The sequence below is a fragment of the Plecotus auritus genome (genome assembly GCF_963455305.1).
Source record: "Plecotus auritus genome assembly, chromosome: 3".
Taxonomy (NCBI): domain Eukaryota; kingdom Metazoa; phylum Chordata; class Mammalia; order Chiroptera; family Vespertilionidae; genus Plecotus; species Plecotus auritus.
Genome location: NC_137772.1, coordinates 172573348 through 172598130, shown reverse-complemented (window position 1 = coordinate 172598130; position 24783 = coordinate 172573348). Strand labels below are relative to the sequence as shown.

The window sequence follows — 24783 nt, the reverse complement described above, 5'->3', positions numbered from 1 at the left end:
CCCTTTGTGGACTGTGTGTACAGCCTTGTTGTAGTTAAGTCTTGATTGTTGTTGGTATCACTGGGAGGAATTGACCTCCAGGCCAGTTGGCTGTAAGGATCAGCTGTGTCTACACTGGGAGAAGTTCGGTGCTGGAGACAGCCTTATAGGATTAGACTTGCCAAATTGCAATAGCCTCTGTGCTCAGCTTGGATGGGGTGGAGTCTCAGGGCAGAGCAGACAGTCTTGGCTTCCCGTCAGCCTTGCCCTTGCGCGCGTGCGTGCCTGCAGACCTCTGCCTTCCCCGGCTCCCGAGTCTCTGCCCGAGAGTCCAGATTCCCCCCTGTAAGAGTGCGGGTCCCCAGGGGCTCGCCTGGAACTGGGGTTCAGTGCAGTCAGAATTGGGGTTCAGTGCAGTCAGGAGCTTCGGACTCCCTTCTGCTAGGGAAAGCCTGTGGCAACCTCCGCAGCCTTTGTGCACACTGGCGCGTGCCTCCAGAACCCTGCCTGCCGGGGCTCCCCCGGGTCTCCGATTCTCCGGGTGACTTTCTCTCTACCTGACAGTCTAGACTCCCCCTGTATGAGCCTGGGTCCACGGGGTTTCGCCTGGGACTGGGGTTCAGTGCAGTCAGAACTGGGGTTCAGTGCGGTCAGGGGCTTCCTTCCCCCTTCCGCCAGAGAAAGTCAGCCAGGCTCTCAGCCACCCTTCCTCTCTGGGCGCACAAAGACCCTTTGCCGTACCTCCAATTCTCTGTGAGCTTTTCTCTTTCCTCCTAGTTGTAGAATTTTCACTCAGCCAGCTTTCCTGTGGTTCTGGATGGTGTCCGTTCTGTCTTTTAGTTGTAGTTTTAAAATTGTTGTGCGAGGCAGCAGTTTAGGTGTTTACCTATGCCGCCATCTTGGTTTCTCTCCCACTATGCTGATTCTTATGACTCATAACTTTCATGTTCTCTCTACACATTTCCTTTTAGGTCTGGAAATCCAATTTCTAATCCCAATTTCCTATTGATCTTATGTCTTGAAAGTCAGGGATGACTTCCTCCTAAATAAAATCAAGTCTTTTTTTTGTTGTTGTTAATCCTCACCTGAGAATATTTTTCCCACTGATTTTTTTAGAGAGAGTGGAAGGGAGGAAGTGAGGGGAAGGAGGTGTGGGGGAGAGAGGGGAGGGGAGAGAGAGAGAGAGAGAGAGAGAGAGAGAGAGAGAGAGAGAGAGAGAGAGAGGAAAGAAACAAACAAAAAAAACACCTCGCATCGAAGTGAGACATCATTGAGAAATCATCTGGTTACCTTCTGCATGCACTCCAATCACGGTCAGGGATTCAACCTGCAACCCAGGTACATGCCCTTGACCAGGAATTGAACTTGCAAGCCTTTGGTGCTCGGGCTGACACTCTAACCCAGGGGTGGGCAAACTTTTTGACTCGAGGGCCACAATGGGTTCTTAAACTGGACCAGAGGGCCGGAACAAAAGCATGGATGGAGTGTTTGTGTGAACTAATATAAATTCAAAGTAAAGGAGCGGAGGGGAGAGCAAGAGAACCGGATAGAACAGCTGGATCTGGCCCGCGGGCCGTAGTTTGCCCAAGGCTGCACCACTGACACACTAGTCAGAGCAATAGTCTTTTAAAAAATATGTTCTTACTTATTTTATTTTTTAAAATGTTTTTATTGATTTTAGAGAGAGAGAAAGGGAGGAGAGATAGAAACACTGATGAGAAACATCAATATTGATCAGCTGCTTCCTGCACACCTCCTGCTGGGGACTGAGCCTACAACCTGGGCATGGGTCCTGACCAGGAATTGGTGCAAGGGTTGACACTCAACCACAGCGCCACAGGAGCCAGGCAGGGCAATAGTCTTTTTATTGCTCCCCAAATTTACTCATGGTATTTGATGTCAGTGGTCACCCTATCTTGAAAATATTCTTTTGGTTTCTGTGGTCTTGTACTTTCCTAGTACTAACCAGAACCAGGACTTGGGTGAAGTGAATGAGGCCCTTAGGGTGCAAAATTTAAGGAGGTGCTCATTCTCAGGGTTATGGGAGTGCAAGGTATTCAGACTAAACATGTCTCTGAATATCAAGACTAACTATATTTATTAGAACAAAGAGAAGAATAAAAGAATTCTGTCTCATTACACTTACTGTTTTTCCATGGCAGAACATACGGCAGAGACTTGGGAACGCGCATGCCTGAAGCCAGGTTACTCTTATGTTCCATAACTATGTTGCTTGCAGGGCTGCAAAAAGAAAGATAAATCTGACTATGCCAGCATATCTGTATTCTTCAGGCAAGCACACACAAGACAATCAAAATGTGTGTTTTTTTTTGTAATTTGGGGGAAAACAAAACAGCCTACATTATGAAATGTAAACACATTTCCATCAAAACATTCTTGCAATTAGCCAAAACCGGTTTGGCTCAGTGGATAGAGCGTCGGCCTGTGGACTGAAGGTTCCCGGGTTCGATTCTGGTCAAGGGCATGTACCTTGGTTGCGGGCCCATCCCCAGTGGGAGGTGTGCAGGAGGCAGCTGATCGATGTTTCTCTCTCATCGATGTTTCTAGCTCTCTATCCCTATCCCTTCCTCTCTGTAAAATATCAATAAAATATATTAAAAAAAATTCTTGCAATTAGAATGATTACCATTTCTCTGGAAACCTCACTGTTCTGTACAGGCATTAAGATGGGTCTAAGTATTTTCATTTCTTTTTTAAAAATTTTTAATTTATTATTATTATTTTTTAATTGTTTGAAGTATTACAAATAGTAGTACATATGTCTCCTTTTTTTTTTCCCAATGACCTCCCCCCAGCCTCCCCTACCCCCCCCCCCGTACATGCCTTTACCTGCCCCCCCCCACCAGTGTCTTGTATCCGTTGGTTATGCTTGTATGCATGCGTACAAGTCCTTCGGTTGATCTCTTACAGCCCCCCCCCGCCCCGCAACCTCCCCTGCCTTCCTGCTATTTTCATTTCTTAGAAATTGAGATAAACAGTAATGCCATCTACTGTACAGTTGTATGACAAACACATCAACTCACTCAATAAACATGAGATAAAATAAAATGCCAAGACAATCATACCAAAGGCAACAAATCTCAAAGAATTGAGGAAAAATTAAAATTGTACCAATGAAATTCATTTTTAAGTTTTTCTAACTTAGTGCACACACAAAATAAGGTACACTTACAATTACTAGCTGACCTCAGGAGCTAAGAAATAAAAATGGATAAGTATTCAATTTGGGGGAAAAAATGAAGTCTAGCATTTCATTCTTTTATTTTCTAATCCATAAATATTCTCATTTGGATTTGAAATGTGATCTTCTAAGGTTTAAAGATCAAATAATAATGAGAAATCTTATAGACTTCAAAATTATATGCAAAATCAGTGGGAAGAAGAGATGCATTTTTTTCCCCCCTACCCAACAGGTATTTTGGATTCCCCACTCTTAAACAACTTTTAAGATTACTTTTTCCTTAAACACTAGTTACCAAGAGTAAAAATGATCCACATAGTATAGCTGGGGAATTATTTTAAAACATTAAAATAATATGAACCTAGTAAGAAACTCAACTAAGACATAATATCTGGCACCACTGTCTCCTTTGCTAGACTATAAGCTAGTATTTCTGTGTTCCCACAGTGATTAACACAAAGCATGTGACCTTTTTATGAATCAAGGAAGAAATAAGAAAAATAATCCACCAAAACAATATCTAGACTAAGTTACTACCAAGTAACGTCATCAAGGAAAGAGATCAATTCATGCTTTGGTGGCTTTTTTTGGTAACAAAGCACTCTGATTTGGGGAGACAGTGCTGGGAACGAGACAATTTCATTTACCTGTTCTTGCCACAGTAGTTGGCTGTACCCCAGACAAATGGGGTGCTGGTCTGTTCCCACAAATCTGCCAAAGGAAGCAAAACATAGTTTGTGGTATAAGACACCAGTTTATGCTAGTTGAATTTGTAAGATGGGAAATAATACACCTAAGTTTAGAGAAGGAAGTAAAAATTGATCAAGTACCCTGCCTAAGTGACACAGTAGCAGGAATTTAACTGAAGAATATAAACACAAACGACATAAATAATAATAAACGTGCCTACTAACAGCCAAACACAGATGGCATAGCACAATTTATGGAAAAAAACAGATGTAAAGAAGTGCTTTTTCCAATCAAGAAGGAGAGGCTGTTCCACATGTCTGCACAGCCATACAAATGTGCTCGTTTTGGGGCCCAATAAAAATAACAAAGCATTCCGAACAACATGGCATGTTCATAAAAAAGGAAAATCTTCCTTCTGTCTAAAGCAAATGACTTGAGATTTAGATATTGTGCAGAAAAAGATGCAGAAGCACTTACCTTTATCCCAGTCTTCATCACAAGGAGGGCACTGCCATGTGCTCTCAACCAGAGTCTCTTGTCCAAGGTTCCGGGTTTGGTTGACTGCAAGACAATAGAGATTTTGACATGAGAACGGGACATTGCTAACTTATGTTTAAAGGGGTTAGTGGCCAAAGGGGTAGCCCAACGGGTCTTTGTTTCTCAAAGATAAACAGAGTGGTCTTATCCCCTTGCTGACAGAGGACATGAAAGAAACAGCAGAAACAAAGATATTTATCATGTCTGTGGTAAAAGAATTTTTTTAGTTAGATGAATTATTGGTAAAGTGAATCAGGTTGTTTAGAAGAGAAAGCATTCTGACAAACACAACCTGACATCCTTTTCCTGCTGAAAGTGTTCTTCAATATGGAAAGCCAAAAATCAAGGTGACAATGTAGCATAACACAAATTTAAAGGGGCTAACCTCTAGTACCAAACAGTTCAGCTAGTCAGTCTTACCAATGTCTTGCTCTATACAACTCTTGTCATCACAGCTTGAAATATGATGACTGATTTCGGTCCGAGGAACCTGATGGCGAGCATTGAAGGGACAAGTAGCCAATTTGTTTGCGACATCAGGATGATTCTGTGGAACAAAAATTAAGGGGTCTATCAATTCTCTGGACCTCTTAAAAGTCCAAGAGGCATGGCTCAGCTTTATCTATAAATGGCTCCCCTAAAATCTCTCAATAAAATTGTAGCTTAGCTATGATAGGTAAATTCATAGTAGAAAATTAAGAGGAAAATTTTTATCACTCATACAGACCATATAATATTTCAAAATCATCAAAACGTAAGTCTCTTTGTTATGACTATAGAGACTGACAACACAGATTTTGGGGTTTAATCGGCTTATATAGAGGTAAAGAGCAAATTTAGAATTGGGTATTTGAACTACATCTTCTCTCCCTGTTCTTCAGTGTCATGAGATTCAAGTGGCACAGCATGTTGGAAGGGAGCTGCAGAAGAAGCAAACCAATGATTTTTCAGATTAACTTGGGAACACTTACTTAAAGTAATGATGCCTAAAATGAGGATCTGAACAATTTGACCTTTATTTCAGTTATTTCACTAAGGAAAAGCCCAAATGATAAGAATCTACTCTGCTGACCAAGTTTCTTATTAAAACAAACAAAGTATTTAATGTTACTCAAATCTTATGGTAATATACCAGCAATTAAGAAATTTACTTACTAGGAGAAGAAAAAGATATATCACACAATACTAAAAAAAAGTAAAAATGTGAAATGGGGAGAAGGCTGGAAAAAAAATAGAGGACGGAGAAAATTGTGAGGGCATTTGTCTCCATGATTTTTCTAAGGGATAGCAGGTATTCCAATGCAAAGGTTTTTTGGCCAAAGATTAAGAGCATTAGAAGAGGACATTTGGTGGTATCTTCAGATCCATATGGTCCATGTTCAATTTTAAGGGATATTTGCTCAAAAGATTAAAAAAAGGTGGAGAAATAAAAATCGGCATTATAATCATATCTCCAGGACTACAAGAGAAACACTCATGAAAGGATGTTAATACATACATAAATTGTATGCATTTTGGAAGAAGTATCAAAACTGTTTTCCAAGCATCAGTCCTGGCAGAACTTTGGCTTCTGTATCTGACATCAGCACTCTAACAATATTTTCAAAGTGCCTCAGTTAATATACCAGCATCAAAGTCGTTTACATCAGCTAAGTATACAAAAGAATGACCAGAGAAGAAACTCTAATAAGTTGTTTATTTCCCCCCTCAAAGATGCTGTTGAAATTTGGAAAAAAGAGTTATTTTTAGGAATAAGTTTTTCTTGGTCTAACCTCTAACTGTTCAACTTCTCTAAAATTTATAACCAAAAATATCAGAAATCAATGTATTATTGACTCAATCCTTATCAGGACAATGAATGCATCAAATTCACAAGGCAGAAGGGATTTTCTCATTGCTAGCAAAAATTAGTGTTTCCTCTTTTTACAAAGGGAGAAAGATTCCAGAGAAGCCATTTATCACTCTGGGTGCTTATCACTAGTTGGGGGGGAAAAAACCAAAATAGGAAAAAACTTATGTACCCAAGAAGTAAACAAACTCCTTTATATAAATGTTGGTTTTTAATACAAAGGTAGATTCCCAAAACAATTCTGGCAATTTAATTTAACACTTATGTTAAAATTATCTGATATTTACAGAATTTGTTTTTTTAAAAAGAACTCAGAGGGCATCACAGGGCAAATTATGAAAATAATATCCTACCTTTCTGCACTTGATAAGATGATAAGGAAACCTGCAGGCTCTGATCTGGTGGTTTCTATCATAGGGACATGGTAATAGCTTTTCAGGGTCCAGGGAATCGACTGAGAGAGAGAGAGAGAAATAGGATAAGTATAAAGCTTAATAGGTCTTTGGATAACTACAGGATTATAGGCACAATGTATTTTCTTTCTTTTAAAGCATTTTATTTATTTAAAAATATTTTTATTGATTTCAGAGGGAAGGGAAAGGGAGAGAGATAGAAACATCAATGATGAGAATCATTGATTGTCTGCCTCCTGCACGCCCTCTACTGGGGATCGAGCCCAAAATCCATCCAAGTGCCCTTGTCCAGAATCAAACCTGGGACCAACAGGCCAAACTGGCTAGGGCAGACGCAATGTATTTTCATTTTTTTTTTAAAGGCACAATGTATTTTCTAACAGAATCTGCAACAATAGAATAAGACAGTCTGAAAACAACTTGAAGTTTAAATAAAAGGGTAATTAAACATTTGAAAATGAACATTTAACTCTGATAAGATAAAATTGTGTTAAGTCCAGCAAAACCAGTGATCAAGGGATAAGCTTTTAGTTCATATTTGGTTGTACTTAAATATTGCTGTTTTCACCCAGCTGGCATGGCTCAGTGGTTGAGCATCAATCTATGAACCAGGAGGTTATCATTTGATTTCTGGTCAGGGCACATGCCCAGATTGTGGGCTCAATCCCCAGGGTGGGGCATGCAGGAGGCAGCCGATCAATGATTCCCTCTCATCGATGTTTCATTCTCTCTTTCCCTCTCCCTTCCTCTCTGAAATCAATACAAATGTAAAAAAGAAAAAAATATTGATGTTTTCATTGTTGGTCACCCTTACTATTAAACAAAAAGTTACATGACATGACATTCTCTTTTCCTTTTCTAAAAGTGCTAATTCAGGGTCATTTATATTCTAGCTAGCACAATGTATTTTGGGAACCAGAGCTTCCCAACCAGGATGCTGAAGGTTGGAATGAATGGTGTGCCAATATTTCAATGTAGGGGTCCACACTCATGTGTTCCCATACCCCAACAGTCCCAGGGCAAGTTGAGGATAGTTACTCCCGCTCAAAAGCATCCCTGTCTATTTGCTAGTATGCCATGACATGAAAAAAAGCACTGTTCTATATCAGTGCTATGTACTATGGAAGACTGAGAAATATTAGTTGATAGATGACTTCTTTTTCACCTGTCTGCTTTAATTCACTACTACTATAAGTAGTTCCTGATCTTGGTTACTCAAGTTACCTCTCAAATGAAACCAATACCTTTATTAGATAAGTAGTTTTACCTTTCATATTTTTTTTATATATTTTATTGATTTTTTACAGAGAGGAAGAGAGGGATAGAGAGTTAGAAACATCGATGAGAGAGAAACATCGATCAGCTGCCTCCTGCACACCCCCTACTGGGGATGTGCCCGCAACCAAGGTACATGCCCTTGACCGGAATCGAACCTGGGACCCTTCAGTCCACAGGCTGACGCTCTATCCACTGAGCCAAACTGGTTTCGGCAACCTTTCATATTTTAATGCATGAGAAAAAAACCAGAATTCTTTAATTTAGTGATTATCAAATTTGCCATATTAAAAACAGAATAATCTGCAAACACAGAGCCTCCTGAGGTTAAGACACCTGCAGACATATGAAGCTGCTATGTGAAAGAAAGCCTCTAACCTATATCATGCTATTTAAAACTACCCTTAGAAGGCTATACTTTCAGGGATTATTTCCATAGTTTGGAATTGTGGAAATTTCTCTGAACATGTCTCTCAGAGAAGTTTTTCTGAACATGTAACTACCCTTAGGCTTTACAAGATGCCCAGGCTGAGCCCCAAATTTTAATAGACTGGTTAGGGACAGGAAATTAAATGGTTAAGCACATTCTCAGTATATTATGAGGATGAGAAGCAACCTAATAAAATGCTTTTGTCCCCACTGAAGGCAATGATAAAAGTGAAATAAGATAAACAATTCACATTTGATAAAAGGCGTATAAACCAGGAGACTGCTATGAAAATCAGAAGCTAGTGGGGAATTGAAACAGACAGTTTCACTGGAAGAGTGGTAAACATGGAATAAATTGCTAACCATGACCATGATGTAAATGAGCCAGAAAGGTGACGTGAAGGACAGAATGAATAGGAAGAAGGACAGGCAGGCTTATTATGCCAACCAGGCATATCCTGACCAGCAATCTTTTCCTCTGAAGCTTCAGGACACCCAGGGAGAGTTCACAGATGAAATTCGTATTAAATCCTTTCATTTAGTCCATTCCATCACTAGCAAATGTTAAGCCATGTCAGCAGCAGACAGACTGGACGTACCTTATGATTCATACACACTTTACTGCCCACACAGTGGCATACGTCAGACTTGATAATGATAGTTTTCTACCATAATGCTTTACTTTTTGGTCTCTAGTAATTTAGGTTAGCTCTAACCTGTTTTTTTTAGATTTAAAATTTTTATTTTCTTTTTAATTAAAAAATTTTAAATGGCTATAAAATATATGCAACATAAAATTTACCATCTTAACCATTTTTAAGTGTATAGTTCAACAGAGTTAAGTATATTCACGTTGTTGTGCAACCAATCTCCAGAATTTTTTTCATCTTGCAAGACTGAAACTCTATATCCATTAAACAACTCCCCATTCCCTCTTCCACCCAACCATGGCAAACACTGCTCTTTCTGTTTCTGAGTTTGACTAGTCTAGATACTTCATCATAGTATTTGTCTTTTTGTGACACTTATTCCACTTAGCATAATGTCCAAGTTTCCTCCATACTGTGGTGTGTGATGGGATTTCCTGTACCTATTTTTGCTTAAAAAATTAAAAAAAAAATCCTCACCTGAGGATATGTTTATTGATTTTAAAGAGAAAGAAAGGGGAAGAGAGGGAAGGAGGGAGGGAGAATGAGAGAGAGGCAGCGAGAGACAGAAACATCCATTGGCTGTCCCCACAGGAACCGCCAACCTAGTATGTGTCCTGACCTGGAATTGAATCTGTAACCTTTTGGTGTACGGAACAACACTCTAATCAACTGAGCCATGCAGCTAGGGCTGCCTTTTTTTTTTTTTTTTACTTAACATATCTTTGTGCTCCTTCTATGTGAGTCCATTTAAGGAATATTTCATTAGTGCAAAGGAATGTCCTGTAATTTTTTTTTTAATCCTCACCCAAGGATATTTTTCCCATTGATTTTTAAAAAGAGTGAAAGGGAGGTAGGACGGGAGAGAGAAACATTGACTGGTGGCCTCCCGCACACACCCTGGCTAGGGGAGGGGCTGGGAGTGAACCCAAAACCGAGGTACATGCCCTTGACTGGGAATTGAACCCATAACCCTTAACTCTAACCACTGAGCAAAACTGGCCAGGGCTCATAGAGTCTTTTTTCTTTTATATATATATTTTATTGATTTTTCACAGAGAGGAAGGAAGAGGGATAGAGAGTTAGAAACATCGATGAGAGAGAAACATCGATCAGCTGCCTCCTGCACACCCCCTACTGGGGATGTGCCCGCAACCAAGGTACATGCCCTTGACTGGAATCGAACCTGGGACCCTTCAGTCCGCAGGCTGACGCTCTATCCACTGAGCCAAACCAGCCAGGGCAAGGGCTCATAGATTCTTAATCATTTCCCTTACTGATGGACATTTAGGTTGTTTCCAGTTTTTACTATTATATACAACTAGAGGCCCGGTGCACGAAATTCGTGCATGGGGTGGGGTCCCTCAGCCCGGCCTGCACCCTTTCCAATCCAGGACCCCTCGGGGGATGTCTGACTGATGGGTTAAGCCCGATCCCGCACCAGCAGTAGGACTGCTGGCTCCTAACTGCTTGCCTGCCTGCCTGCCTGATCGCCCCTAACCATCTCTGCCTGCCGGCCTGATACCCCTAACTGCTCCCCTGCCGGCCTGATTGCCCCCTAACTGCTCCCCCCTGCTGGCCTGATTACCCCTAACTGCTTCTGCCTTGGCCCCCACCACCATGGTTTTGTCTGGAAGGTCATCCAGAAGATGTCCGGTCTAATTAGCATATTACCCTTTTATTAGTATAGATGCTGTGACTAACAATCTATTATATACTTCTTTGCGCATTGTATGAGTATTTGTGTTTGGCAGATACCTAAGAGTGCAATATTGATGTAAATGCCTGGGCAAATAAATTATTCTAGGTTTTGTTTTCTCAGTGCAAAATTTGAGTGTTAAATAAAGTCATTTTCAGGTCTCTTTTGGTTCTACACTTGTGTGATTCTAGTGCTGGCTCCCTTTTGATTTCCTTGGCTATCTAAGAATCCTAGATCACTTGGGAAATAAGAATATTCCCTAGGATTTCTTTAATCCTAAAAACTCAATCTACATCAACAATATTATGTATACCATATTACTCCTCAAAATAGAAAACACAGGTGTCCCAATTGCAGCCTTTTCAAAGCTTGATGATGTCTCCTACCTCTTTAACTATTTAAATTTTAAATATTTTATTTCAAATTTGGGCACTTCTCTACATTACTATCACACAGACCGTTTCTCTTCAGCAGTTTAGGAGAAATATGAATCTTTGCCACACACATTAGAAGTCCTGTCAGACATAAAATTGTATGCAAGTTAACGTATTCTCTAAAAGCAGTAAGAAGTACATACAGTAAGTTTCTTCCATGTTGGAAATGAAGGAGCCGAATCCAAGTGCTGGGGAGAGGAGGGAAAAAGCAGTGGTTCAGTGAAATCAGAAATGAAATGTACATAAAGGTGGCCCCAAGAGGTAGAGTCAAACTGGGATTGAAGCTACCCAAGTTCAATACGAGAAACCTTTAGTGCCCTCCTCCCTCACATGTTTTCCCCCCTTTAAAGCATTCTTTGTTACTTTAAAGCATTTCAATATCATTGCTTAATTCACACTCTTGGAATAAATTATAGGGCTCCCAAATAGTTAAGAAAAACCACATCTGACTACTAACTTAAAATGTATTGAGGTGATGTCAGTCTACTTTAAGTGCCATTACAGTAGCCAACCACCGTTTACCATCTGTTAGGGTTTGATGCTGTTCAACATGAGAGAGGGCAAATCAAGACCACAAGAATACTTTGGTTTAAAAAAAACACAGGATGGAAAGGCTGCCAGTCTTGCTCCCTCCCCCCTGACACTTGGGAATGCTGGAAGCCTGTCAGACAGTCTGTACACTCAATCCATCCAATATGCCCAGAGACATTCTAGCTTACTATTTCCCAGGCTTTTCTTAAACATGATCAGGAAGTGCCACACGTTTCCCACTGATGCTTTACCTCCCCTCGGTCCCCCAATCTCCTATGCTAAAACGAGTAGACTTGGTTATTTAATCTCTCCAGTTAACAGTCATTCCCTCCATGCTTTGAGGTAAAACTTCTGAATGTTAGGACTTAAGAACTTCCCATTTTATGGATAACAGAACCATAAAAGAACAGGTCGGTAACAGAAATGTGGGAGATTAAAAGACAAGAATTGGTTTTGTAGTTTGAATTCTCTTCTACTAGAGATCCCTCCTACTGCGCACTGTGATTAAACTTATCATTATGGGGGAAAAACCTAAATTTATATAAAACCATCCCATAAGAAACGCCTGAAAATTGGCCAGATTTACAGTGATTGCCTCTGGAGCAAGCTCTCCTATAATTCCATACCCCTTCCCCCCATTCTATGACATAAGCAGCCTTGGAATCCATGAAAAGAAATACCAGTGATCAGCTGGAACCCTAGTTTAGTAATTTGCTGCAGAGCCCAGTTGTTAATTACAATCATTAGTGAAAATGTCGTAAAAATGTGTTATGTCTGGATTAAGAAATTCTGACCTTTCTTTCGACTTGTTTTACTTGTACATGGTTACTCTATACTTTTAAAATAAAAATAAAAGAGGTTTGGAAGGAAGAACCAAGTATTATATTCCTTGATTTTAAGGCATTTAAAGGAATGATCAGCACTAGATTCAACCACTTGTAGGATGCCATCCTATCCTTTGGGGGCAAAAAAGGCTAATTACAGTAGGTAAAGGGCACTGGAATCCATAGCCTCATCATCAGCCTTGTCCATTTAAGTATCTTCCACATCAGACTGTTAACGGGATCTTCCGTATCTTTTCCCTAGTACGAGACGCGGTGAAACGGCAAATTACACAAAGTAGTTCTAGTTGGGGGTGAAATGTAGTCTGAGGTAACCGGTTAAACTCAACGGAGCTGGGGCTCAGTAACATAGCTTTTCTTACTTTAAACAGAACATTCCGAGTAGAGTTAAGCAATGGGACGGAACAGGAGAAGAGCGGAAGGTGGTTAAGTTGTTTGTAGACAAAGGAGCTCGGGCGGCCCTCGGCCCTCGAGGGGACGAAGCGGGAACCGCCTGTAGCCGAACAGCTGCGCGGAGAACCCACCAGGCGGAGGGCAAATTACACAAAGTAGTTCTAGTTTGGGGTGAAATGTAGTCTGAGGTAACCGGTTAAACTCAACGGAGCTGGGGCTCAGTAACATAGCTTTTCTTTCTTTAAACAGAACATTCCGAGTAGAGTTAAGCAATGGGACGGAACAGGAGAAGAGGGGAAGGTGGTTAACTTGTTTGTAGACAAAGGAGCTCGGCGGCCCTCGAGGGGACGAAGCGGGGGAACCGCCTGTAGCCGAACAGCTGCGCGGAGAACCCACCAGGCGGAGGCTTGGGCGTGAAAGGGGAGAGAACAGATGGCGAAGGCACCCCGGCACCCAAAGTGAGTTATTTGGGGGCCCAAAGCCAGGGCCGCGACGTCTTCCTTACCTGAGTCAAGACACCCTCTCCACACAGTCGTCTCCACCCCACGCCCTAGCAACGCTCCCTTCCGGCGCCTGACGTTAGGGGTGGGGCCCCACTTCCGGTGACGTAGGTCTCAGCGCTGGCTTGGGCTGGGGGTGCAGCCATTGTTTTTCTTGGTGCTCCCTCCTCTGGCCCTTCCCAGTCTTCAGATCACCCCCCTCCCTTCAGGTCCGTCCTGTTGGGCCCCGGGAGGATGGCGGCCTTGCGTGGGTGGAACGCGCTTCTTCCCTGGTTTTGCGGTGGCCATCTTAGAGAAGAGAATAAGGGCTTAGAAATGGGTCTTTGAGGAGGGAATGGGGCAGATTAGAAGTGGGATGCTGGTTGGAAAGAAGCATTGTTTATGGAAATTGTCTAGAAGACAGACAGGTAATTGAGATTTTGAGGGGAGAAATGAGGAACATTGTAAAGGCGATAAGCAGGCAGATCATCCAAAAACCCCCAATCACCAAGGACAGGAATCTAATTGGTTTTGTTTGGCACAAGTTGTAGAACCTCAAAAGTCAGTAATAGTACCTGAGAATGCTTGGTAGGACGATGCCCTAGTCTCATTAAAGGGAATTTTAGAGTTGAGACGAGAGCCCTAGCTGGTTTGGCTCAGTGGATAGAGCATCAGCCCGCAGACGGAAGGGTCCCGGGTTCATTCAGTCAGGGCACATGCCTGGGTTGCGGCTAGATCCCCAGTAGGGGGCGTGCAGGAGGCAGCTAATCAATCACTCTCATCATTGATGTTTCTATCTCTCTCTTCCTCTCTGAAATCAATAAAAATATATTTAAGAAAAAAAATTGGAGAGCTAAAGAAGGTCAGAAAGTTATGACTTGATAGTGGGAATCCAAACATTTATATTCTGAGCCTTTGTTCTGGAAACTGATACAAATTTTTTTTTTAATAGTTCTTGTCCCTAAGGTGGCTAGGCAAACAGGCACCAAAGTGGGTGAAAGTTTAAATGGAAGTACAACAAAAGCCAAGAAGTGGTCGAGACTATAAATTCATACTAGGAAGAAATCAGTGGGGCCTAAAGTGACCAAGGAAGGCTTTATGGAGAAAGGGGACTTGTGGCCTTTGAAGATTAGATCGAAAAAAAAATAAGTAAAGTGTTGACACAGGTAGATCTGGTGATACTATTTTGCAAAATCAAGAAGTAGAAGTGTGATATGACAAAAATTTGTGTATGGTCCCAGGTGTAGGTGGCAGTCTGGGAGATCAGTTTGAATGCTGAAATATTGTATTTTTGGAACATTTACCTGGTTTATAGAGCTTAAATGTGACTTTGGAGAATCTATCCTGACAGCAAGGAACTGAATATGGCTTCAGTGAAAAGGATCATGGAAGGGAAGCGTTTTATTTTTACATGAATAATTTGTAAACAAATTATCAGGTTTTTTTTTTTTTTTTAAATTATCAGCCCTTGGGCTGAAGAGAGTGTGCTCTACAGCCTTTGATTCATATTAAGATCCTAAAAAGAAATGTGTTAATGGAAGTTGGGCCCAAGCCATTCTTGTCAGCAGATGATTCTTAATCTTGTCTGCATTAGAATCTGGGGAGCTTTTAAGACATAGTATGCCAGTTTCCCATCCTGGACCAATTAATCAGAAAGGGCTGGGCATAGCTATTTTTAAAAGGCTGCCCAGATTATTTTAAGGTGCAGTTAGTGCTGAAAACCACTGACCTAGGCACTGTTTTGAATTTACAAAAGCTGTTCTTTCACCTGAGTGCCCAGGATGATTTCTATGAAGGAGGAGCAAGCTGTTAAAGTGCTTCTTAAAACATAATTGCTAAGAGTAAAAGCTTCATTTCACGCTCAGCACAAAGCATTTTAGAAAAAGCTGCTGTTTTGGCAAATCAGTTTTAGATTGTTAGGAATATCTTAATGTAATCTTTATGAAATCCTCAACCTCTGAATTTACTCAACATCATTCATGCAGATTGGTGGGGCCAGAGTGATTTTAAGTGAAATGTGATTTTTTTTTAAGGCTTTAAATTGCAGTAACCTGGTGAAATTGTTGACACTGTTACTGTGACCCATAAGTACTTTTCATTCAGACACCTGCAGATCGAAATTGCGGAGGAAGAAAAAGCTAAGGGTTTGAGAGGATGGCGAATGGGTACTGAATCAGCATCTAAAGTCAGGCTTCACTGCATTCAGTAATGCCTTGTCCAGGTGACAGGATCATCAACTGATAAAGCTGTTCTATGTAGCACCAGTAAACAAGCCCACCAACTTAAAAAAAAAAAATAAGCAAAAAACCTAAACTGCCTTTCAGTGGAGATTTTAAAATAAAAATGCACCACACATTTATTCTTTCTATTTTTAAATGCTTTGTTCATTTCTTTCCAACCCAGAAAGTTCCTGCTTTATCTGAGATCCCTGCTGAGCTTTTTCAAACTTTTTTTTTTAAAGCCAAGTTGAATATCTTTGAAAAGGAAAATACAATGAGAAACCAAGGCATTTACACAGTGTCATTCTAGGTACAGGGGTGGGCAATCTTTTTGACTCGAGGGCCACAATGGGTTCTTAAACTGGACCGGAGGGCCGGAACAAAAGCATGGATGGAGTGTTTGTGTGAACTAATATAAATTCAAAGTAAAGGAGCGGAGGGGAGAGCAAGAGAACCGAATAGAACAGCTGGATCCGGCCCGCGGGGCCGTAGTTTGCCCACGGCTGTCTAGGAGCTAGCTGGGATTAATACCCTAAATTAAATCTCATCTGTGCTGGTTCTGTCTGGTGATATATTTTATTATATACTAGTGGCCCAGTGCATGAAATTCATGCACATTAAAAGGAAATTAATTAGAGGAAATATTTTAATATTGCTATTTGCCCTTTCTCTATAATAGAAGTGTCAGAGATGAAAGAAAATTAGTAAAATGTATAGGAAAATCTCCCTCCACTCAGAGTCTGGGGTGTGCCTTGGGACCTAGAGTCAAGTCCCCGCCTACCACCCACATGTGCTTCAAAAATGCAGGAGACCCAGACCCGGCCAGCCCCACCCCCATTTGGTGAAACCCAGACCCAGCCGATCCCACCCCCATCAAGCCCCTCTGGGTGGGGGGCGCAGCCTCAGGTCCCCTGGCTTGGCACCAGGTGGGGGGCGCAGTCTCAGGTCCCCCGTCAAATCCCGCTGGGCGGGGGGGCACAGCCTCAGGTCCCCCGGCCTGGCGCTGGGGCGGGGGGCACGGCCTGAGGTCCCTGTCAAGGCCTGCCAGGCAAGGGGTGCGGCCTGAGGTCTCTTGCCCTGGCCACGTGCCATGCAGCCTCAGGTCCCTGCTGTTCAGCCATGATGTTATGGCATCCCGGCTAATTAGCATATTCCTCTATTATATAGATAGACTAGAGGCCCGGTGCACAAAATTTGTGCATGGGAGAGGTGTCCCTCAGCCCAACCTTCACCCTCCCAATCTGGGACCCCTTGGGGGGATGTCCGACTGCTGGTTTAGGCCCGATCCTAAACGGGCAGTCGGACATCCCTCTCACAATCCAGGACCGCGGGCTCCTAACCACTTGCCTGCCTGGTTGCCCCTAACCACTCTGCCTGCCAGCTTGATAGCCCCCTAATTGCTCCCCTGCTGGCCTGATTGACACCTAACTGCTCCCCTGCAGCCCGATCACCTCCAACTACCCTCCCCTGCTGGCCCGATTACCCCCAACTGCCTTCCCCTGTGGGGCTGAGGGGACTGGGGGACTCTGGCTAGATGAGGCGAGGCTGAGGGGACTGGGGGACTCTGGCTAGATGAGGCGAGGCTGAGGGGACTGGGGGACTCTGGCTAGATGAGGCGAGGCTGAGGGGACTGGGGGACTGAGGCTGGATTAGGCAGGGCTGAAGGGACTGGGGGACTGAGGCTGGATGAGGTGGGGTTGAGGGAACTGGGGGACTCCAGCTGGATGAAGTACGTGGTGCCTGCTGCCCCCCAGTGGGGCTAAGGGGACTGGGGGACTGAGGCTGGATGAGGCGGGGCTGAGGGGACTGGGCGCTGCCATCTTGTGGCTGTGGGTGCTGCCATCTTGTGAGGATGTGGCAGTTAATTAGCATATCCCCTCTTTATTGGCTGTGAGCACCACCAGCTTGTGAGGTTGTGACAGTCAATTAGCATATCCCCTCTTTATTAGATAGGATTATATAGTCTTATATTTTGAAATTAATAATTATTAGTTAAAAACAAACTCTCTGGACTAATGAGTTAAAGTACATATCTCTAGTGATAGGAAAAAATATTTGTTAGAAAATCAGTTTTTTCAGCTTTTATTTATTTTTATTTTTTTTAATTTAAATTTTTTATTGTTTAAAGTATTACATGAGTCTCCTTCCGCCCCCCCCCCCCCGCCATTGGCTTATCCCTGGCTGCTCCCACTTCCCAGCACGTGCCCTCACCCCCCTATTGTCTGTGTCCATTGGTTATGCTCATATGCATGCATACAAGTCCTTTGGTTGATCTCTTACCCCCTCACCCCCCACCCTCACACACCACCTTCCCTCATAGGTTGGACAGTCTGTTCAATGCTTCTGTGTCTCTGGTTCTGTTTTTGTTCATCAGTTTATGTTGTTCATTATATTCCACAAATGAGTGAGATCATGTAATATTTATCTTTCTCTGGCTTATTTCGCTTAGCAGACTGCTCTCCAAGTCCATCCATGCTGTTGCAAATGGTAAGAATTCCTTCTTTTTTTTTTTTTTTTTTTTTTTTTTACAGCAGTGTAGTATTCCATTGTGTAGATAGATGTACCACAGTTTTCTAATCCACTCATCTGCTGGTGGGTACTTAGGCTGTTTCCAAATCTTAGCTATTGTAAATTGTGCTGCTATGAACATAGGGGTGCATATATTCTTTCTGATTGGTGTTTCTGTTTTCTTGGGATATATTCCTAGAAGTGGGATTACTGGGTCAAATGGAAGTTCCATTTTTAATTTTTTGAGGAAACTCCATACTATTTTCCACAGTGGCTGCACCAGCAGTGCATGAGGGTTCCTTTTTCTCCACATCCTCGCCAGCATTTGTCATTTGTTGATTTGTTGATGATAGCCATTCTGATAGGTGTGAGATGGTACCTCATTGTCGTTTTGATTTGCATGTCTCGGACTCAGCTTTTATTTTTTATTTTTTGCTTTTTTAAAAAATATATTTTATTGATTTTTTACAGAGAGGAAGGAAGAGGGATAGAGAGTTAGAAATATCAATGAGAGAGAAACATCGATCAACTGCCTCCTGCACACTCCCTACTGGGGATGTGCCCGCAACCAAGGTACATGCCCTTGACCAGAATGGAACCTGGGACTCTTGCATCCGCAGGCCGACGCTCTATCCACTGAGCCAAACCAGTTAGGGCTCAGCTTTTATTAATGAAGGAATTTGAGTAGTCCTTGAGATACTTTAGACACTTTCAGTCTTTCAGAAAAACCCTATGAAACTTAAACTTTAACCCATCAGAAGACTAAAATATTAAATTTCTTTGTTTCTGGTTTGAATGTTGTCAACTAAGTCCTGGTTCATCTAATTATGGTTTCTGGTTGGTAGTTAAGTATGTAATTAAAAATAGGAAAATTATTCTATAAATTGCAGTTGCAAAAGATTTCAAAATGAGAGATGGGGGAAGCATTGCTTTAGAGGAGGGTGAAAAGTTGGGGCCTGGTTACAACTTTTTAGGCAAAGTAGCAAGGAGCCATTCTCCCTTAATATTTATATGATATAGGATGTCCCCAAAAATGTATATACACACTTTGAATAATTATAAAGGCAGTGTTGATTAAAATACATTTTTATTTTCAAAATTAAGTAAATAAAAATATGTTAAGATGCCAACAATGACACAAATTACCTAAAAACATGACAATTAAAATTTCTCTAAAATTTGTTTGTTTGTTTATTTATTTACTAGAGGCCCAGTGCATGAAATTCATGCATGGGAGTGGGGGGTTCCTCAGCACGGCCTGCACCCTCTTCTATCTGGGACCCCTTGGGGGATGTCCAACTGCCGGTTTAGGCTGGATCCATGGGCAATCCGACATCCCTCTCACAATCTGGGACTGCTGGTTCCTAACTGCTCACCTGCCTGCCTGCCTGCCTGATTGCCCTTAACTGCTTCTGCCTGCCAGCCTGATCGCCCCCTAACCACTCCCCTGCCGGCCTGATTGACGCCTAACTACTCCCCTGCAGGCCTGATTGCCCCCAACTGCCCTCCCCTGCCAGCCTGATTGCCCACAACTGCCCTCCCCTGCTGGCCTGTTTGCCCCAACTTCCCTCCCCTGCCAGCCATCTTGTGGTGGCCATCTTGTGATGATGTGAGGGTGGCCATCTTGTGGCGGCCATCTTGTGATGACGTTGTGTGTGATGCGACCTAGGCTTTTATTATATAGGATTTGAGATAGGGAGGGTGGGAGAGAAAAACATTGCTTTATTGTTCCACTTATTTATGTATTCATAGGTTGTTCCTTTTTTTTTTTTTTTAGTTTCTTTTTTCTTTTTAATTTTGTTCATCATTTATCTATGTATACCCTCTTCCACCACCACATACCGTCCCTCCCCGCAGCAATCCCCACAGCGTTTTCCTGGTCAATAAGCTCTCTCTCTTTTTTTGTTCTTTCTTGCTCAACCCTCCCAACCCCCTAACTTAGTCTTCTTTTTAAAACAATCTAGGCTTAAAGATGAGCTGAGGTTAGGAGAGAAGAAGGAACATGAAATTTTCTAATGGACAGACAGACAGGAGGGCAGGTGGGCACAGGGTGGGGACCTCCATGTCAGATTTTCTCCAGCTTGGCAAGGAGGTCGTCATAGATTCTGATCAGCTCATCAGTTTCTTTAGTCTTTTGCTCCATGGCCTTCTCTAGTGAGAGGACACACATCTGCTCCTTCTTCAATCTCTCCTGGAGGACCAGGGCCTCTGCCTGGGCATAGGTTGCTTCTTATATGTGCTCTGACCAGAGATCAGACCCACAACCTTGGCATATTCAGACAACGCTCTAATCAACTGAGCTACCCGGCCAGGGCCAAGATTTCACCAAAATTTAATAAACCTTCTATCTGTTGTTCTTTTTGCTGTTATTAATTCTTACTTGAGGATATTTTTAGACAGAGTGGAAGGGAGAGGGAGAAACAGAGAAATATCCCTGTGAGAGTGAAACATTGATGTGAGAGAGACACATCGATTGGTTGCCTCCTGCACATGCCCCTACCGGGGCCAGTTATCCAGTCTGAAACTGAGGTATGTACCCTTGACCAAAATTGAACCCCGACCTTCAGTCCACTTGCTTATGCTCCAACCACTGAGCAAAACTGTCTAGGGCTATATGTTGTCTTTTTATTCCACAACTTCTCTGTCAGTTTTTCTGACCTATGGGTAGAAAGAATACATTGAGGTGGTATCATTTGATAGCAAGTTTTTTTCCCTCTGTTAATCCTCACCCAAGGATGTTTTTACTATTGATTTTTTAGAGTGAGTGGAAGGGAGAAAGGGAAGGGGCGAGAGAGAAAAAGAAACATTGATGTGAGAGACACACATCAATTGGTTGCCTTCTACCCAGGGCAGGGGAACGAACCCGCAACCCTTAGGTTTGTGGGCCAATGCTCTAACCACTGAGTTATGCCAGGGCATGATAGCAAGTGTTTTTATGCAAGGCCTATATTTGATGTGTTGTGAGTAGCATTTCAAGTAGAGTTCTAGACAGCTCTTTCTCCAAAGTCTGATTTAAAGCTATCAGGACTTTCCCTGCATTCTGTTGTAGGGGGAAGAGGCAATATGGTTTATTTTTTAAAAGAGTAAAAGCTTGTATAAGAATCTTTGAAGATTTAGAATACAACATTAGTAATATTAGTTAAAACTATGTTCATATGTTAAATACTATGTTAATGTATGTTAAAACTATGGTATTAGTTAAAAAGTTACTCTACTTTTTCTGTAGGACTTATACTAGTAGTTTTTAGGATGTTGATCAACCATAGTCTCTTTTTTCTTTGTCTCTTGAGTCACTTGAGAAAAACAGAGGAAGGAGATGACCAAAAGAGGAAAGTTAGTTGGAAGCCAGAACTAGAGAATTAGTCTAGATAACTAATTCTAGGAGATTAAATACTTTATAAAAAATAGTTGATATTGCCCTAGCTGGTTTTGCTCAGTGGTTAGAGCATCAGCCTGTGGACTGAAGGGTCTTGGGTTTGATTCCAGTCAAGAGCATGTATCTCTGGTGCAGGCTCGGTATGCAGCCCTGGTTAGGGTACGTGAGGGAGGCAACCAATCGATGTGTCTCTGTCACCTTGATATTTCTCTCTCTGTGTCTCTCCCCTTCCTTTCCATTCTCAATAAAAACATCAATGGAAAAAATATCCCTGGGTGAGGATTAGAACAAAACAAAACAAAACAAAAAAGAGTTGATATTACTAAATGTCAGAGTAGGACTTACTGATTTTGTGCTAGCTTGTTCCTCTGCACCTTCCCGTCTCCCTGTGTGTGTGGTAGGTAACTCCATTGATAGCTCCTCTAACTCTTGGATGTGCCCTTCAAGCTTGTTTGGTTGGGGAGCCTCACCTGGTTCATATAGAGTACACTAATTTCCCCTTTCATCATTTTAAAAATTGTTTTTTTATACCTTGAAAATCTTACATAGAATTCCCTTATGTAATCAAGTCCTTGATGGACTAAAGTCCTAAGTGGAGCCTTAGAAGAAGGAATGGAAGTACTCAGAGCGCATGAATACAGTTCTTTTAAAATTTGTAATTAAAGCTGAGGCATTTGCCATGTCTATGACTTAGTGGCCATCTCACTTTGAGTGTCCAACTTAAAGATTCTCTGTTTTCTATTCCAATACCTTCTATATGATGATTTATCTTACTTTTCGCAAACCAGTATTTTAGGAGCAAATGTCTTAAGAACAAATAAAGGAGAATGATGTTATTAGAAAGAACAGAGGAAGAAGTAACACATGTACTAAGCATTTTTATATTTTTATATTGTTGCATAGTAGGCTAGATGGCAACAGAGATTTGCATGTTCCTGGAAAGTGGCTGATCTGCCAAGGTCAACATTTCCACTTCATTTATATTCAGGTATGGTCATGTGACTAGTTTTTGCCAATGGAATGTGAGTGCAGTATTCTCTTCCGGGCTGAGGTGGTTAAGAGGAAGCTGCACCTTCTCCAATTTCTTTAAAAAAATTTTTTTTTTGGTAATGTATTTTTGATTTCAGAGAAGGTAGAGGGAGAGAGAGATAGAAACATCAATGATGAGAGGGAATCATTGATTGGCTGCCTCCTGACTCCCCCTATAGGGGATTGAGCCTGCAACCTGGGCATGTGCCCTTGGCTAGAGTCAAACCCGGGACCCTTCAGTTCACAGGCCGACGTTCTATCCACTGAGCCAAACCGGCTAGGGCTCCAATCTCTTTTTGTGGCAGTTGGTGAAGCGAAGTGTGGAAAGTGACAGTTACAAGATGAAAAGAGCCTGTGTTCTTGAATTACTATCAATACTTGCACAGGGATTGTATACAAAGACACTTCTGTAGTATTAAACCATGATATTAACACAGTTTGTACTTTATCTGTTAAAGGAACTTGCATTGCTCTAACATACATCTTAATTTAATATTACTCTACCTTGTGAAGTAGATATTATTTCTTTCATAGATGAGGAAGAGAAGTAACTTCCATTTAGGACAGAGCAGATTTGATTGAAAAGCAAATGAGTTCTCCATTATAAGATGTTGAATCTTCAAGAAAAGACATTAGTTGGGATAGAATAAACCCCAACCTTTCAGATTACGAATTTTAGTTTATACTAGTAATTTTTCTATGGGCACTGACAAGATATTGATAAGGTAAGAAAACTCTTAATTGTTGTAAGTGAATTTAGATTTTAATGAGGCTCCTTTTTAAAAAAATCCTCACCCAAGGATATTTTTCCATTCATTTTAGAGAGAGTGGGAGGGAAGGAGGGAGAAGAAGAGAGATAGAGGGAGAGGGAGAGAGAGAGAGAAGCACTGATGTGAGAGAGATACATTGATTGGTTGCCTCCTGCATGTGCCCTTACTGGGCTGGGGCTTGAGCCTGCAACCCAGGTACATGCCCTGGACTGGAAATCAAACCCACGACACTTTGGTCCACAGGCTGATGGTCTAACCACTGAGCAAACAGGCCAGGCTAGGCTCCTTTTTACTGGGTTGCCTATCTCAGATTTACTATTTTGATGTTTTGGGAAAAGGATTTTGTGGGAGGAGTAGTAAGACAATTATTCAGGGCTGCAATACTTATTAGCTATGAAGGCCTTAAGATCTAAGCCTTCATTTATGACTGTGTTCACTGTTTCACCCTTGCTCACCTATGTTCCAGATGTCAGGGTCAGGAATCTGATTTGTCAGCATTAAAAAGTTTTTCACTTGGTTCCAAACTCAGAGAAACCACTTTTGGAAGATTAAATGGCTCTGAAATAAAGCAGAACAGAAGTTGTAGAAACAGTAGGATGTTCCTTCTGTGTTTTATTCCTCTCACTCAGCTAAGACTTCTATAGCTATGAAATATGGAGGGCAGGGAGCAATAGAATTTGATACCACTTATCTGGCCCCCAAATGAAAAACTTACGTTTACCATTGGCAATTCTATGGACAGTTAGCTTCATGTTCCTTGAGCCTTTTGATTAGGACAACATGACAAGCATTATATTTGCCATTAGCTATCTTTCTAGATACATTTGGATTTTTCTAAAAGGCAAAAGTTCTTGTTAAACGGCTATCAGGTTTTGCCTGTATTCCACCCTCCATTCCTTTCTGGAAATGCTGAAGACATTAAGAACTGAGAACTGCTAGATGCTATGTATGGTCAGAAGCCTTTTTTTTAAAAAAAGTATTTAATCTTTTGTATTTTGAGTTTATTTTCCCCCCTCCAGTGACTTAACAGTTCTTATGAGGAAAACTCACCTTTCTGCATGAGGCCAGATGATATTGTAAACTGCTGGCTTGTAGCCCATTGTTTAGGTCAAAAGGACATATTTCTAAGGCTTTTGGTTCCATGCTGCCTAAATATCAGGGACCATGGATTGGCAAAGAAAATATTGACATTTGAGATCAGGTGGCCTATTTTCTGTTCTCAAAAGAAGAATGGTATGAAAGATATGGGTATCTCAAGTCCTACTTATGAACCTTTTGGATAACTCAAAGCAATAACCTAGCCAGTTAGATAATAGGAGAAATTCACTGCTTATAAGCCTTGGAAGACCAAAAACGAACATCTATACATCTTTTTTAGTCTTTTTTTTATTTTATTTATTTATTTATTTATTTTTTAATAAATCTTTATTCAGATTATTACAATTGTTTCTCCTTTCCTCCCCACCCCCCGCATAGCTCCTC

The 24783-nt window shown here is 41.7% G+C and overlaps 2 protein-coding genes across 2 annotated transcripts; both read right to left on the bottom strand.

Annotated features, from left to right (window-relative positions):
• Positions 1-1890: 1890 nt before the first annotated feature.
• On the bottom strand, positions 1891-11337 carry GTSF1 (gametocyte specific factor 1; the record flags this gene model as incomplete). Its single annotated transcript, XM_080660220.1, has 7 exons — positions 11298-11337; positions 6611-6711; positions 4829-4955; positions 4349-4432; positions 3829-3892; positions 2126-2220; positions 1891-1940 (listed from the first exon to the last, which is right to left on the bottom strand). Exons 1-7 carry the CDS (start codon positions 11311-11313, stop codon positions 1891-1893), a joined length of 537 nt encoding a protein of 178 aa, XP_080516346.1. The 5' UTR covers positions 11314-11337.
• Positions 11338-21360: 10023 nt separating this feature from the next.
• On the bottom strand, positions 21361-24444 carry GTSF1L (gametocyte specific factor 1 like; the record flags this gene model as incomplete). Its single annotated transcript, XM_080660219.1, is given in 8 exon segments — positions 21361-21405; positions 21407-21419; positions 22277-22336; positions 23747-23793; positions 23795-23859; positions 24017-24039; positions 24041-24135; positions 24352-24444. Coding segments are annotated over 8 exon segments (441 nt in total).
• Between the last annotated feature and the right edge of the window lie 339 nt (positions 24445-24783).